The 17,243-nt window shown below is 49.1% G+C and overlaps 1 protein-coding gene across 1 annotated transcript; it reads right to left on the reverse strand.

Moving 5' to 3' along the window:
• Positions 1–16,330: 16,330 nt before the first annotated feature.
• On the reverse strand, positions 16,331–16,855 carry LOC123067517 (chitinase 10-like). The gene has a single exon (XM_044490279.1). It carries the CDS (start codon positions 16,853–16,855, stop codon positions 16,331–16,333), a length of 525 nt encoding a protein of 174 aa, XP_044346214.1.
• Positions 16,856–17,243: the final 388 nt, after the last annotated feature.

Raw genomic sequence — 17,243 nt, forward strand, 5'->3', positions numbered from 1 at the left:
TGGAGAGCGAGACGCCTCCGTCCGGGGCGCCGTCGGATAGGGCGGACGAGCCTGAAGTGTCGTCACGGAGGGAGCCCCCGGGTTCGGCAAAGCCGGATAGTTCGGCGCCAACGGGTGTACGGCTGAAGGATCTGCTTGAGAAGGCGTCTATCTCAGAAGATCACCACGCATTGATGAGCATGGTGATTGAAAGGGTTTCGTCCGCCGAAGGCGTGTTGCATAATGCCGTCAGGAGTTTGCTGGCGGGGTTTGAGGTGCATAAAAATGACACACCTTTTAATAGTTTAGCCTATAGAATGCGTCCTGTATAGATAGTAGCCCCTGAGACTCGGTAGGTTGTCGAAATCGATAGCGTGCCGAGGATCAAAATCGCAGGTTTAAATTTCCGCCATGCCGATGCAGGTGGCGGGTCGTTCGGGGGCCAGCCGGACTGATGGAGTTGCTGAACTAAAGCGGCAACTCGCTGTTGCGGATGCGGACATCACGCTGGTCAACAGGCGACTTGATGAGTCGCAAGGTAAGTGTTTCTGTGCGGTCACTTGGTAAGGGGGTCGAAGCCAGCTCCTTACAACATGTGCGTGAAATGCAGATAGTGCCGCTGCTGTGGAGAGCCTTCGGGATGAACTTGCTCAAGCCAAGGAGCAGGCCAGAAGGAGTAATGCGGCAGCCTCGAGGGCGGCCGAGGAGTTAGCGGCCGAAAGGGCCGCAAATTGCCGGAGCAGGGAAGAGATGGCCGAAATGGCCGTGAAGTTAAAAGATGCTACCGACCGCAATGAGGCTCTTGGGAAGGAGCATCTAGCGGGGCAAGAAGACCTGGAGAAGGCCACCGCCGAAGCCAAGGATGCCCGCTCTGCAATGCGGGCTATAAAGGAAGAGCTGCGCCAGGCCGGAGATATTGTAGTTGGCAAGCCTTTTCTGCTGCGCCGTAGGTTTACGGATCCAAAGTATGCTCAGCTGGGCCAACTGTGGGGTCCAGAGGACCCTTATATGGACTTAGCAGCGAGTGCGGCGGATGCCGTTGTGCATTTTCAAAGGTAGAAGGATCACAAGACGGAAGAGCTGTTTTGGTCGCAATTCCATAGTCCGGAGCGTTCACTTCCGCTGACCGACCGTTTGGCCGAGTGGGCTGAGCTAAATAGGTTGTCCGGGCTTGCTATGACGGATATAGTGACCCATGTCCGGCCGGATAGGCCCGAGCCGAAGAGTTACTTTGGCTTATTGCAGCAATTTCTTGGGGCGGTGCCGCATATCAAGGAGATGAAGCGGTCGGCCTGCATAGAGGGTGCGCGGATGGCACTCGCCCGTGTGAAGACACATTGGATAGAGATGGATGCCACCGCTGTTGCGACCCCGGGTTCGGACGATAACCGGTTACCCGCCGAGCACTATTTTGGCGAAGTGCTGCGTGGTGCTCGTGTAATAGAGTCGCAGTGCTCAAAAAATGTTACATTCGAATGACCGTTTTTATGATGTAAAACAATATTTATGATGTAAGCGCCTTTTATACTTGTGCATTCAAATAATAGAATATCTCCTATGCGGCCGTTCATGTATACGTGTGTATAACCTGAAAGATGGCAGTCGTTGGCTTCAGCCCCCACGCACAAGGTGCGGGGGTGTTCGCAAAAAATAGCGTGTTTTCACACTTAATCCGACGTCTCGGTCCTGTAAAGGAGGTGGTAGCGTAGCAAACGAGGCAACCGGACTATAATGCTTTATCACTTTCACTTAGCCATGGAGTTCGAGGGTGGGGCTACGACATAGCCCCTGGGGGCACCGCGCTCTCCGAATTTGGGGCGCGTATGTGCCTGACCGGGAAACGGCCCTTCGTCAAAGCGGAGGAACTCTAAACATTCCCATGGTCGATCGAGTGGTTGACCAGTCTCTCGCTGTATCATGACAGTCAGTTTTCGGCTTTCTCTACTGAGGTGCTCGCCCAGCCGAACTGGGGCACAATCGCAGTAGTTCTCCTGGTGCCACGTTAGCCGATGATACGGAACGTAAGGCAGCAAAACACAGGAGCCGGGCAAACCCAACATTTGACCAAAGACATGATTCAGAGCTGATGCATATAAGGCCTAACTCGAGACGCCGAACACTCCCGAAGGTGTTCGGTCTTTACAATAGTGGGCAAAACAATGCCCTAAGCCCCTTGTGTCATGGTACGGGCAGGTTCTTCTGGCGCGGCCGATGCCAAAACGCCAGTCTCCACTCTGGTTATAATGAGAAACCAGGGGATTATAGCAACAAGAGACAGTAAGAAAGGTTTACGTAGGGTCTTAGTCTGAAAAGAGTCCTTGCAACGGGTCCCTACTGCACGTCTGCGCCTGTGTCTCCGTTGTGCCGTATCCTGGACGAGTGTGCACGCTGTTCATCTGTAAAAAGAGAGGAACTTAGTTTGAAAAGAAATCATGCAAGAAAGTGCATAAAAAATTGAAATATAGATTAATAAAGCTGAGCCTATGCTAGCTCATTATGGCTTATATGTACAAACCCTTGTGAAGGGGTGTGTGGCTAGGTAGCCCCTAGATTATTTATTCCAGACTCGTCCAGCCGTGTCTGGGGTCTCAGGCGACCTTTTAATGAAATGATGCCACGTGGACCGGGCATTTTAAGCGTAAGAGACGCGTAATGTGGTATTGCATTGAAGCGGACGAAAGCTTCTCGTCCCAGTGATGCTTGATAGCTACTTTTAAATGGGGCGACATGAAAGGTTTGCTTTTCTCGTCGGAAGTTGTCAGGTGACCCGAACACAACTTCTAGTAATAATGAAACTGTGCACCTGGCGTAAGGGCCTGGCGCCACTCCTTTGAAGGAAGTGCGGCTATGCCGAATTGTAGGAGGGTCTATCCCAACTTGCGGATTGTGTCCGGATATAGCAGGTTTAAGTCACTGCCGCCGTCCATCAGAACCTGCGTGAATTGCAGTCCGTCTATTATGGGATCCAGTATCAGGGCAGTCTATCCTGCGTTCCGGATACTTCTGGACTAATCCAGATGGTCGAAAGTGATTGGTTTTGACATCCAATCTCGGTGTTCCGCTGGGGTGGACCGTGCGACACTTGTCTTAGCAAGTGCCGTGTTGGTTTTTCGTACTATCACATGAAGTGAGTTTACTGTTTTGACTTCTTGTGGGAAAGTCTTTTGACTTCCAGTGCTCTGCTGGTGGGGTTTGTCATCGTCCTCGCTTGGCGCATCGAGCCCCTTGTGTCCGGCGTTGAGTCTGCCGGACTATTTAAAAACCCAACAATTTCAGTTGGTATGGTTTGCAGGCCTTCCAGAGGTACTGTGGATTTGACATATCCGATATAAAATTTTGTTTAAATTTGATAGCTCGTCGCTTTTGTCCTTAAGAGGCAGTGTTTTATTGTTTGGCCGCGAGCTTTTGAATCCGGTGTTGACCGCCGTGCCCTTTGGGCTTTTTTTCTTTATTCCGGCGCTGCTCTTTCCTGCGCCGTGATTTTCCGTTTCCATCTCTAATCTCGGATGTACTCGGGTCGCTGGTGCTGCATCTTGCTAGCTAGCTGTCTTCTCCTGCGCAAAAGCGCGTCATGAGCCTTGTTAGCGCGGCCATTGTTCTTGGCTTCTCTTGGCCGAGGTGTCTGGCGAGCCATTCGTCTCGGACGTTGTGTTTAAAAGCTGCTAAGGCTTCCGCGTCCGGACAGTCGACTATTTGGTTCTTTTTGGTAAGGAACCTGTTCCAGAATTTGCGCGCTGACTCTCCGGGCTGTTGGGTTATATGACTTAGATCGTCTGCATCCGGAGGGCGGACATAAGTCCCTTGCAAATTTGCTCTAAACGCGTCCTCAAGCTCTTCCCAACTTCCAACAGTGTTTTCTAGGAGGCTTTTGAGCCAATGCCGAGCTAGCCCTTTGAGCTTGAGGGGTAGGTATTTTATGGCGTGGAGATCATCTCCTCTAGCCATGTGTATGTGTAGTATGTAATCTTCTATCCAGACTCCTGGGTCTGTTGTGCCGTCGTATGCCTCTGTGTTTATGGGTTTGAACCCTGCTGGAAATTCATGATCCAGCACCTCGTCGGTGAAACATAGCGGGTGTGCGGCGCCCCTGTATTTGGGTGTGCCGCTGTCTTCGAACACTTGTCGTGTTGTGTTACTTCCTGGGGCCCTCCTTTTTGGCCCGTAGATGGACCTAGTTGGGCCGTCCGTTTTCCCAGGATCATAAGTCGGCTTGTGTGCGGCACCGCTTGTCGCTTTTGGCCTGTCATCTGGCCGTCTATCCGGCGAGGCGGCCTCTTTGTTTTTTGACTGTGAGGGCTCTATGGCTTCCTCGTCAAATTTTGGCAGCAACTTGCGCTTCGGGTAGCTCTTTGTTTGATGGCCATTGCCATATTTGTCTGCGGACTTGAGTATTTTGCTCCACTTCATTCTGAGTATGTCTTCCGCTGTTTTGAGCTTCCTTTTTTCCTTCTTCAAACTTCTCAATGAATGCACCAATGTCGGTGTCAAAACCGGCGGATCTCGGGTAGGGGGTCCCGAACTGTGCGTCTAGGCGGATGGTAACAGGAGACAAGGGACACGGTGCTTTACCCAGGTTCGGGCCCTCTTGATGGAGGTAAAACCCTACGTCCTGCTTGATTGATATTGATATTGTGGATGTTTACAAGAGTGGATCTACCACGAGATCAAGGAGGCTAAACCCTAGAAGCTAGCCTATGGTATGATTGTAATGGTTGTTGTTGTTGTGTCCTACGGACTAGAGCCATCCGGTTTATATAGACACCGGAGAGGGCTAGGGTTACATAGAGTCGGTTACAATGGTAGGAGATCTACATATCCGTATCGCCAAGCTTGCCTTCCACGCCAAGGAAAGTCCCATCCGGACATGGGACGAAGTCCTCAATCTTGTATCTTCATAGTCTTGGAGTCCGGTCGATGATGATAGTCCGGCCAATGATAGTTCAGCTGATGATGGTAGTCCGGCTATCCGGACACCCCCTAATCCAGGACTCCCTCACAAATGATAGACTATTGCTTTGAATCACTCGTGTCTTAATATTCATGCCATGATTAGACATATGATCAAGATTATGCTAGGTAGCATTCCACATCAAAAATTATCTTTTTTTATAATTTACCTACTCGAGGATGAGCAGGAATTAAGCTTGGGGATGCTGATATGTCTCCGTCGTATCTATAATTTTTGATTGTTCCATGCCAATATTATTCAACTTCTATATACTTTTGGCAACTTTTTATACTACTTTTTGGGACTAACATATTGATCCAGTGCCCAGTGCCAGTTCCTGTCTGTTGCATGTTTTTTGTTTTGCAGAAACCCAATATCAAACGGAATCCAATCGGGATAAAAATAGACACAGAATTATTTTGGAATATTTGGGATTTTCCGGAGGAAGAATCAACGCGAAACAATGTTCAAGGTGGCCACGAGACAGGGGGCGCGCCCTCCCCCTGGGCGCGCCCTGGACTCTCGTGGGCCACTCATAAGGCGGTTGATGCTCTTCTTTTGCCGCAAGAAAGCTAATTTTACGAGAAAAATCTAGGCGAAAGATTCACCCCAATCGGAGTTACGGATCTCCGGATATTTAAGAAACGGTGAAGGGGTAGAATTAGAGAACGCAGAAACAGAGAGATAGATCCAATCTCGGAGGGGCTCTCGCCCCTCCCAAGCCATGGGAGCCAAGGACCACAGGGGAAACCCTTCTCCCATCCAGGGAGGAGGTCAAGGAAGAAGAAGAAGAAGGGGGCCTCTCTCCCCCTTGCTTCCGGTGGCGTCGGAGCGCTGCCGGGGCCATCATCATCACCGGGATCTTCACCAACACCACCGTCATCTTCACCAACATCTCCATCACCTTCCCCCTTCTATATTCAGCGGTCCACTCTCCCGCAACCCGCTGTACCCTCTGCTTGAACATGGTGCTTTATTCTTCATATTATTATCCAATGATGTGTTGCCATCCTATGATGTCTGAGTAGATTTCTATTGTCCTATCGGTGATTGATGAAATGCTATGATTGGTTTGAGTTGCATGTTTTATTATTGGTGCTGTCCTATGGTGCCCTCCGTGTCGCGCAAGCGTGAGGGATTCCCGCTGTAGGGTGTTGCAATGCGTTCATGATTCGCTTATAGTGGGTTGCGTGAGTGACTGACACAAACCCGAGTAAGGGGATTGTTGCGTATGGGATAAAGGGGACTTGATACTTCAATGCTATGGTTGGGTTTTACCTTAATGAATCTTTAGTAGTTGCGGATGCTTGCTAGAGTTCCAATCATAAGTGCATATGAGCCAAGTAGAGAAAGTATGTTAGCTTATGCCTCTCCCTCAATAGAATTGCAATAGTGATTGCCGGTCTAGTAACGTAGTCAATTGCTTAGGGACAATTTCACAACTCCTACCACCACTTTTCCACACTCGTTATATTTACTTTATTGCATCTTTTATCGTCTAGTAACGTAGTCAATTGCTTAGGGACAATTTCACAACTCCTACCACCACTTTTCCACACTCGTTATATTTACTTTATTGCATCTTTTATCTAAACAACCCCTAGCTTTTATTTACTTGGTCTTTATTATCTTGCAAACCTATCCTATCACACCTACAAAGTACTTCTAGTTTCATACTTGTTCTAGGTAAAGCAAACATCAAGCATGCGTAGAGTCGTATCAGTGGCCGATAGGACTTGAGAGAGCATTTGTTCTACCTTTAGCTCCTCGTTGGGTTCGACACTCTTACTTATCAAAAGAGGCTACAACTATCCCGTATACTTGCGGGTTGTCAGCACTGCAAGGCAACATATGCATGATATGGCTAACATCATCATGCCAAGTTAGCAAACACCTTGGGGGGTAAATAGGAGTGGCCAGCTGCGTCTGAATCTGCCTTAGAACAGATATCTTCCTCTGGATTACAATCTGGAGAAGGGGGGAGGGTTTGTCATTGAACCCACCATGGAGCGATGTCTACATGACATTGTATTGCCGCGCAAAACACTTCTCTTTTTCTCTACATGTTCAGCATGACTGTGTACAATATCTCACATGCATACAAAAAATATATAGTGAGATTATGTAAGGAGAGCATGCAAAAATCTAGAGTAATGCTAACAACCAGTGGATGGATCCAAAAATAATGATAGCAGGCTGATGATTGCTTTAATTTAATAAAAAAACAAATGATGATTGCTTTACTATTTGTTTCCCATCCAAGATGAACAACATAGGCATACCCTAGGTGAACCAGATATTAGACAGACATACTATTCATTGCTGCCTCAATATGTGCCCCACAACTAATTTAGAACTCAAGTTTGAGCATCAATTTGGACCTGACTTGGAGTCTAAGAGGTGAACATGAAAATAAAGTAGTAGGTAATATTAAGCAATGCATAACATAAGCACAAACAAAAGAGTGCAACCTCTCTTGTGGACCCCTGTACTCCTCAGGTTCATCTGCTGAGTTGATGATGGTGATGCCGTTGCGGTGGGTGCCAGCGGTAGGAAAGGAGATCTGAGGGGCGAAAGACGGTCAGGAGTCATGATGTCTAGTTTGGTGGATGCTTTTGTCGATGGAGCAGCTCAGGTGAGGTGGACAACGTCGCGGCAGGAGCCGGACAAACCACACAAAGTTTTCTTCGACACCTACCTGTAACTGAAGTAATTCTGTAAGGGCTCATTTGGCTTGCATGATTCTAAAAACGCAGGGATAGGAAAAACACCGGAATAGGATAGGAATGCACATGGTAAACATAGCATTTGTAAACAGAAGATTTATGTCAACTTGGGTGTTTGGTTCACAAGAATTGGAAGAGTAGAGAAATGCAAAGAAACATGGCCAAAATAAAGTGAAACCATATGAAAGCGTGTACAATTAGAATGTTACTCTGCCACTAATGCACTTGGTCTTGTTTTCATGGATAGGATTTTGAAAAGTAGGTCCAGGTGGAAGTTTTTCTCAATTCCTTTCAACAAAATGCATGAATAATTGAATAGTAGAGTGCCATAGGAAAATTTCCTATTGCTATGTTTTCCCGTTGAACCAAAATAGCCCTAATGGATCGACATGAATGTAGAGTAATAAGTGATGCAACAAGTGTACAACCTCTTTGCCGTAGCCGTGTCGACCTCAGCATCATTGGGTTGGTCGCTGAAGAAGTTGAGGCAGAGGTGGCTATCGTACGTGTGGAGGAAGATCTGAGGAATCTGTAGACGGCGTCCAGGGCACTGCTCTGTTGTGATGGATTGTTCTGTTGTTGGAGCAGCTTCGGTGAGCCGTAAGATGTCAAGGCTAAAGCAGCACAAGACAGACATCATTAATCTCAAGTGGGATTCTAATAGCATCTCCAATAGATGATGTAAAATAGATGTAAAATTTACATCACCAAAAACCACCTGACTACAACAGATGAGGTAAAAACTGTTGACTCTGAACTTAACTGTCGAAATTGAAATTTACTGTGGAATTTGAATGTTACTGTCAAAACTGAATGCAATGGTAGTAGAGAGGCACTTGACATGTAGTTTAGGGAGGGTCTGCAGTTCATCTTCAACCTGCACCCCCTGAGCAGCCAGCCCCCACCGGCCGAACCACCGGCCCCCGCGCCGCCTCGCCGCCCCGAAACAACACCCCCCCTGTCACACCCTAGCTAGTCATGCATTAGAGTGTTGCATCATGTTTACTCTTTCATCAGAAACTTGAAATGGGGATGACAGAACCCCCAGTCCCCTCTGAAACCAACTAGGGTTACCAAAATAATTTTTCAATGAACCTGAAATGCCCTTCTAAAATGCCCATCATTTTTGCCTTGGTTCAGAACCTCTGCCAAAAGTGGTGCACATTTTCCTAGGCCATCCTAGGGTTTTTGATTTAAATCATAAATATTTGAATTTGGGCATTTAAAATAATATAAAATATTTAAATGCTCAAATATCTCCAAACTAAAATGTTTCATGTTGGAAATAATCCAACTATGGGCCAGGAATAGTTTGGTGATTTTTGGAGTTGCCTAGGTATTTTATTTAATTAAACAAAGTTGCAGATATATTAAATAAAAACAGAAACAGAAAAAAGGGAAAAACTTACCTGTGCGGCCCAGCCAGCTGGCCGGCCCAGCAAGCCAGCCCAGCCCACCACCGCCGTCGTCCTCCTGGCGCCAGTCGGCCAGGCGTGTGGCCGGCGCGCGCGCACGGCCGGAGCGCCACGCCACCAGCCCGTCTGCCTGCCTCCCTCGCCAGCGCGACGCCGCGGCGTTTCTTCTCGGTGCCGCCCCGATCCCCTGGCCTTATCCCTCTCTCTCTCCCGTGCTGCTCTCTCTCTCTCTCACGGCCGAACACCACCGTCGCCGCCGTTCGCCATAGCCACCGTCTCCGACCACCCCTCGCTCCCCCGACTAGCTCAGGAGCTCCGCCTCGACTCCCTCTTCCTCCCCACCGCTCCACAGCTCCCCGGAAGCCCTGCATCACCGCCACGTCGCCGTTCCCCTCTTCGGGCTCCGACCGTCGTCGCCGTCGAATTCACCGTCACCAGCGCGTCCCCGAGCCCGCTAACCATCCCTGCAGCTCCGCGGTGAGCCCCCGGATCGTTTCCCCCTTCTTTCCTGGTCTCTCCCGACCTCTAGGCCCTAGCCCCACCTTGGCCGAGAGCTCCACGCCGCCGGCGATGTCGCCGTCGTGGCCACGGTCGCCGTAGCGCCCAACCGAGCACACCATCGTGCTCCCCACCTCACCAGGAGCATGCAGCACGCACCAACGCCTCCCCAAACCCCCTGCAACACTGATCCCGACCGCACCGGAACTCCGGCCGCCGCAGCCGAGCTCGCCGCCGTCAACTCCGGCCACCCCGAGCCCAACCACCACCACCAATAGTCGCGGCTCAACCTCAGCAACACGTAGATGCCTTCCGCCGTCCATTTGGTTGCCGGAATGGCAAAAAGCACTCTCGCCGCCGTCTCGGACCTCGCCGGCGTCATGTCGCCGGTGGGGTTTGACTTGTCCGACCTGGGGTTTGACCCCCCAGGGTCACTGACGCGTGGGCCCTGTCGGCCAGGTGGTTAGGTTAGCGCTAACTACTGTTAGTCAACCCCCCCCCCTGACACTGACAGTGGGCCCCAGCGCCACTAACCCTAATTAGGATTAATTTAATCCTGTTTAACCCCCCCTGTCACTGACGTGTGGGCCCCACACGTCAGGTTTGACCTCAGCCAGCCACAGTTGACCACTGACGTCATGCTGACGTCATGCTGGCGCAATAATTATATTTCTGGATTTAATTTAAATCAGGAAATTCTAGAATATTAATTAAACTTCAAAAATTCATAACTTTTATTCTGTAACTCCAAATTGGACAAATTATATATGAAAAATGATCAGAAAAATCCAATCTATCCATCTGTACTATTTTCATGCATGATCAAACAAGTTAAACTGATGTTTTAAGCAGAACAAGAAAAGGCACTTTAAAAGGCCATATTTGAATTTGAAATTTGAATCCTTGATTCAAATTTGTTCAAACACTTCTGGTTTTAGTTGCATTAGCCCAACACACTCATATTGCCATGTTTCATGCATGCATCATATTGTTGCACATTGTTTGGTGATGCTTGTGTATCGATGTCCTTTGCGACAGGATCTGTCCCCGATGAGTACCGTGATTACCCTAACGAAGAACCGTATCCGTGCATCGAACCATCAGGCAAGCAACCAACCATTTGATCATATCGATACAATCCCATGTTCTCGCTCCTGCTCTCTTTTACTGCATTAAGACAACGCGATTCAAACTGCTGTGTGCCACGGTAGTTGAACCCATTTCCTCTGCATGACCTGTCATTGCCACAGTAACTAGATGAAACCCACTAGCATGTGTAGGAGTTGATTGAGCCATGTGTATGTGTTGTTCCTACCTTGCTATGCCTGCTATGCTTAGAGTCGTGTCAGGTCTGGTTCATCTGGGTGATGGGCTAGAGTGAAATGTTAATGTCGGTAATGAGAGTGGTGTGGTGAACACGATTTGGTAAAGGTATCGATGAGAGGCCATGTAGGAGTACATGGTGGGTTGTTTCATTGAAGCCGACCTTAAGCATTGAGATCTGTATGTGTGATTTAAGAATCAGCTACTACCATGCATTGGGCCCGAAACCAATGGACCCTCTCGGCTTCTTATTCACCCTAGTTCTCCGTCCAGGAGTTGCAAGTAGTTTCTGGTGTTTGTAGCCTACTGGAGGCCGTGGACAGCGCTGACCGTAGGGGTGGGCTGTGATGCGGTAGGTACGTGGCCGGGTGTACCGAATACCCGTTAGGTATCTCGGGAACCCTGTTCACATCGTTCGGGGCCGTATGGGAAACCTCGGCCGGACTCCCTGCGGATGGAACCTGAATAGGCGATAAACCTGGACTGGAGGCTTAGGTGATTAGGTAGGTCGTGGCCGACACCCACGTTGGGCTTCCGCTTGAAGGTTGCCGAGTACATGTCGTGTAAACGATGGTAAGTGGTGAGAGCGTGTATGAAGAAGTACCCCCTGCAGGGTTAACATGATCTATTCGAATAGCCGCGTCCGCGGTAAAGGACTACTTGGTTGCCTATACAGTTCATAGACAAGTAAATGGAAACTACTAAAAGCCTCAAGATAAGTGTGAGTGCCGAGGATGGCTCTTCCGTAGGAAGACGGAGGTGGATCCTCGGTAGTGTATTGAAGTGGTGAGTAGTGGACTCGTGTGCGCAAAACCATTTCAGTTGGAGTATCGTAGAATAGCCTAGCCAAGAGTCAAAGCTGGCTTGCTGCAATAACTCCACCAACCCTTCTTGATACTATGCATGTATGTAGGATCTGATGTAAGTCTTGCTGAGTACCTTTGTACTCATGTTGCTATAATCTACATTTTTACAGAAGACGCTGCAACCCCTTCTGATGGGTTCTATGTAGACGTTGACATCAACGAGTAGGCTAAAGACCCAGGTGGTGACCCTGAGCTTGTGATGGACCATGTAGTATAGCTAGGCTTTCCAAGCCTCTTTTATTTTACTAGTTGTCTGTACTCAGACAATGTACTTCCGCTGCTGGTTTGTATGACTGTATGACTTGTATGTTGGGTCGTGAGACCCGTACCTTTGTGTGTGATATGTATGGCTCCCTGAGCCTTAAATAAAGTACTTGTGTCGTAGAGTCATGTTGTGATGCTTCGTTGTATTTGCACATATCGAGCATATTGTGTGTATGATTGAAATGCTTGGTATGTGTGGGATCTGACTATCTAGTTGTTTATCTTTAGTAGCCTCTCTTACCGGGAAATGTCTCCTAGTGTTACCGCTGAGCCATGGTAGCTTGCTACTGCTCTGGAACACTTAGGCTGGCCGGCATGTGTCCTTCTTCGTTCCTGTGTCTGTCCCTTCAGGGAAATGTCACGCTTTGAGTACCGGAGTCCTGTTAGCCCGCTACAGCCCGGTTTACCGGAGTCCTGCTAGCCCAGTGCTACAGCCCGGACCCACTTGCTGATGACCGACACGTTCGAAGCTGGGTCATGGATGCCTGTCCCTGTAAGTCTATGCCACTTTGGGTTTACGACTAGTCATGTCAGCCCGGGCTCTTTATCATATGGATGCTAGCGACACTATCATATACGTGAGCCAAAAGGCGCAAACGGTCCCGGGAAAAGGTAGGACGACACCCGTGGGGATACCGTGCGTGAGGCCGCAAAGTGATATGAGGTGTTACCAGCTAGATCGATGTGACATCGAGTCGGGGTCCTGACACCCCCCCCCCCCCCCCCGCCGGTCCGCCGCCGCCCCGGCCAGCCCTCTATCCCCCCCCGCCCCCACCCTGAACCCTAAGATAGATAGTGGGGTACCTCTCCGACGAGCCCTCCTCCCCGCTGCGGGTGGTTCTTCCTTAACTCCGGCGAGCCCCCCCCCCCTAAAAATCGACTGACCCAAAAGTCTATTCAGTCGACTGAAGTGTAGCTAAATTGGAGCAGAGCAGCAGCACAAGCAAGGGGGAGAGCAGCTATAGCAGCACGAGCGAACGAGCGAGAGCCGGAGCAGTAGAAGCGGCACGAGCGAGAGCTGGAGCAGCAGTAGCGCGAGCGAGAGCTGGAGCAGCCGCAGCAGCGCGAGCGAGCGAGCGAGAGCCGGAGTAGCATCGGCAGATCCGGCTGGTATGGCCGCTGCCGCCGAAGGGGCCTCGCACTGGGGGAGAGCCACCATGGAGATGTCGCCCACAATGCCGGCTTCAAGATAACCGCTCCATGGGGGTGTGGGATGGAGCACTATTTGGTGCCGGGAGGTCATGTTAAGGAGAAGGTGCGATGCGATGAGTGTACAACCTCTTTGGTGGCGCCGAGTAGGCCTCGGCTTTGTCTGAGGAGTCGGTGAGGATGCTTCGGTTCCGGTGGAGCAGGTTAAGGAGGCGCTGTAGGGATGGAGCAACCGCGATAGACGAGGCGATCGTTGGATCAGCTCCTAGGAGGTGGAGGACAGGGCGGCTGAACCGGCGGGACGATAAGATGGATGACGGATCCTCATCCCTGGAGGTGGATGAGGGACGTCGAGCTGTTGTGGTGGACGACGTCGTCAGGGAGGAGGCTCCGGCTGGGCAGCGGTGAGGTGGCCGACAGAGGAGGGTGGGGTTTTGCGGCTGGAGCGGAGAGGTTATGGCGGCTTGGGATTTCGAATGGCGAAAAGGAGGCGATGGGAGGGGGGAACCATGACTTAGGGACGCGCTTGTCCAAAATGTAGGCTGTGTTACAAAAGTACCCCCACTGATTTGAACTAGCAGCCCATTTGGCTCAGGGTTTGGCGTGTCGGGATTTGGCAGCTGGAGGGAGTTTTCGCGCACGTTGTAATTTCGGGATAGCAAGGCGCGGATTGTGAAGGCGCCAGTTTTGGGAGCACGATATTTGAAGTTTCGGGATATAACAAGGCGTGGGTTGAATTTTAGGGACAAGCTTAACGTGTAATACTATACTTGTACGTACCAAATCAATTGCACTTCCCTCAACAAAAAAAACGAAAAAAACAAAACTATTCACACCACACAAAGAGAGAGTCTTGTCCCGTTTTACAATACAAATGCTATTCAAAGCTACTCCCTCCTTCCATCTATATAGGGCCTAATGCGTTTTTCGAGGCTAACTTTGACCAAATATTAGAGCAAGAATATATGACATGCAACTTACACAAAGCACACCATTAAATTCGTGTGTGGAAGGAGCTTTCAATGATATAATTTTCACATTGTGCATGCATGTAATATTAATCTTGTCAATAGTCAAAGGCAGTCTTAAAAAACGCATTAGGCCCTATATAGATGGAAGGAGGGAGTATGAATCCATGTTATGTCCAATTAAATTTTTTCGTTGGTTGTATAATGCATGTAACCTACTCATACCAACATTTTAGTGCATTTCAAATGTTTATACTACCATTGCAATTCGAACTGAATTTGAATTTGTTTCTCTATTTCAATAAGAATCTACAATCATGATTATTGTCAACTTCAACCATCATTCGTGTATTACCTTAACAACACACCACATGATTACTATAGAGATAGATATGAAATATGTGTACTATATTAACTCGAATTCAATTTTTTGAATACACTTGATGTTGATTCCAAATAATAGTACGTTTGATGTACTAACTATATATTCATAATCTAAACCATGTTCCATACGTACAACGTGTTTATCACACAAAGTATAGTGCCCCGCCCCCTACATTATGACAAGTATTTAGCCCTGAGCTGCAAAAGCCACACATCAACATATATATTATATGTATTACTAGCAAGATGCCCATGTGTTCCACGGAACATCAACATGATCAAGGGGAGGCCTTATTTGCAAATATGGAAAGGGGTGTGGGTATCTTTCGTAAAAATTGCCATAGTTTCCTTCCTATCCGTCAGATATAAATCGGACGGCCTATATTGCAGGATGGCAGGCACACCATCATCAACAACTCTGTTTTTTTATAAGAGTAGAGATAAAATATATTATATGTAGTATAACATGTTCATAACCACACCATGTGTATCACCGTTATATATATTCACGCAAGCATCGGTTTAAAACACTATGATAAATTCTTCAAATATCCTAATTCGCTTTTTATAATGAATTATGATCTCTATTCATCTTTTACACCCACACAATCCTTCTATCTTTGTAGCTAGCGCTAATTTTCTCTCTTGCATGCACACGCCCGCATCCCTCTCACCCTCCCTCAGCATTCTCTAGCTCCATCGCGCAAATTTGTCTTTTCACTTTAGGTCGTTCACCCATGGTGTGTGTAGGCCCCCCAGCTCCTTTACGGCACACATCGATCGATATGCCTCTCTAGCCAGGTGTGCCTACCACAAACACAAGCTTCCCCTCTTCTATTATCACCGTCCATGCCTCACTCCCACCACTCTTTTTCATCGATCTCATACTCGCACACTCCTTCCCCCTCGATATAGTATGCCTCTCGCACCACCTCCTAGATACATCTCCCCCTCTCTATCCTTCTCCCTAGGCCTTATTTGCTTCTAACACATACATGCATGTATACCGATCGATCTCCCTACATATACCTAGGTCGACATTAACTATTTTCTCCCCACCCATTGATCGACGTACCTCACAAGTTATGTCTCTCCTTTCTTTGACAAAGGACGATTGATCTTCCTATGTAGTTACGTCTGCTTACCACAGCCATATCGTCCCCCCTCATCATTCATGCATGCCTCCTGACCCGTCTCTCACACGCACGTGCACAGACAGGCAGGCATCCCCTCTCTTATTGATATTGCACGCGTGCCCTCCATTTTTCTAGCAAGCCTCTCCCACCATTTGTTAGAAGCAACTCCAGTACCACCCCCTCCAACACTCTAGCACCGTCTCTCTCCCAACCTTATTCCTCTCCTACACATATGCATGGATGCCGATCGATCTCCCTTAATACATAAGGTAGGCCTCTCTCCTCCTCCACACACATACCAGCCATTGTACCTCTATAGTTAATTAGGCCTCCCCCCACCACACACTGACAGTCGAGCGCTGTAGGTAGGTATCCATGCCATAGAGACAAACTGCACCTGTCCCCTCTCACGTTCCAGTAGGCTAGGCACTCTATATCTTTGATGTGGGCACACACATATTCGATGACAGTCTTTATCGATCGCGCCTGCGCACACACACACATCATCCCTCTCTTCGATTTTATGGATACCTCAAGCCGATGATACCTCCACTCTCTTCTCGTAGATCGCCCCCTCTATATATATGATATATCCAGGACTCTATTTCACACACATTGCATATGTTACATTTTTTATTGACCCACCGGGAATAATGAGATTTCTTGTGGAATGCTCACCAGGAGAGTTGCATGGGTCCGCGGCCATGGTAGGATTTGTCGGGGACGCAGGGCCACTCCTTGTTGTCGGCGTCGCAGTAGGTGATGGATGCATTGATCTCTTCCTTGATGCAGAGGCCCCATGAGTAGGGCCCGTCGGGCGCCGTGGGCAACCCGCCGGTGGTCTCATGGGAGATCTGCGCCAGGAAGGCGGCGACCTCGCGCTTGCGCGTGTCCACGTCGACGTGGTGGGCGCCGCTGCCGAACTCCGGGAACCACTCCACTGTGCTGACGAAGGAGGAGTAGTTGTAGAACCCCTTGGCTGGGTAGGCGGTGTTGTCCTTGTGCAGGAACATGCTCGAGAACATCTCCTCCGTCACGATCGACGAGATGTGGTGGCGGCGGCCTAAGCGGCCGTGGAAGACATGGCGCCACCTGGGCCACTGCCACGAACACGCTTCCACAACGCCGACGTTCAGCATGAGTGTAGCAGCGGCTAGGGAGAAGGCCAGCAGGACGGGAGGAAGAAACAAGTGCACCATCGTCGTGGCTAGCTCTAGAAGCTTAGAGCATTGACCGATGTGGCGGCTACTCACAAAGGTTCTTTTGCATGCAGTGATGGGGTTTGACTTGATCTGATCTGGTGACAACAATTGTTCCGTGCGTGGTGTGATCGATCAATCGCGTCTCCACCTCCGCTCGCTCTTTTTCTTTTCTGCTTGTATGTTGTAGTGCACGTGCGTACGCGTCGAATCAAATCCAAGCGAGCTGCGAAACCGCCGAAAAGCACTCCGCGTCTCACGCACCCTTCTTTTGTTTTGCTTGCTTGCTTACATTTTTTTTATTAACCCCCCCCCCCCCCAAAACACTCATGAACCCACACACTATATCTCTCTACGTTTGTATCTCTCTCACACAACCCCAGATAGA

Source organism: Triticum aestivum, chromosome 3B (genome assembly GCF_018294505.1).
Source record: "Triticum aestivum cultivar Chinese Spring chromosome 3B, IWGSC CS RefSeq v2.1, whole genome shotgun sequence".
Classification (NCBI taxonomy): Eukaryota; Viridiplantae; Streptophyta; class Magnoliopsida; order Poales; family Poaceae; genus Triticum; species Triticum aestivum.

Bases quoted from the DNA above. Each gene is read 5' to 3' on its own strand.
- LOC123067517 (XM_044490279.1), bottom strand. From the start codon at position 16,855: ATGGTGCACTTGTTTCTTCCTCCCGTCCTGCTGGCCTTCTCCCTAGCC.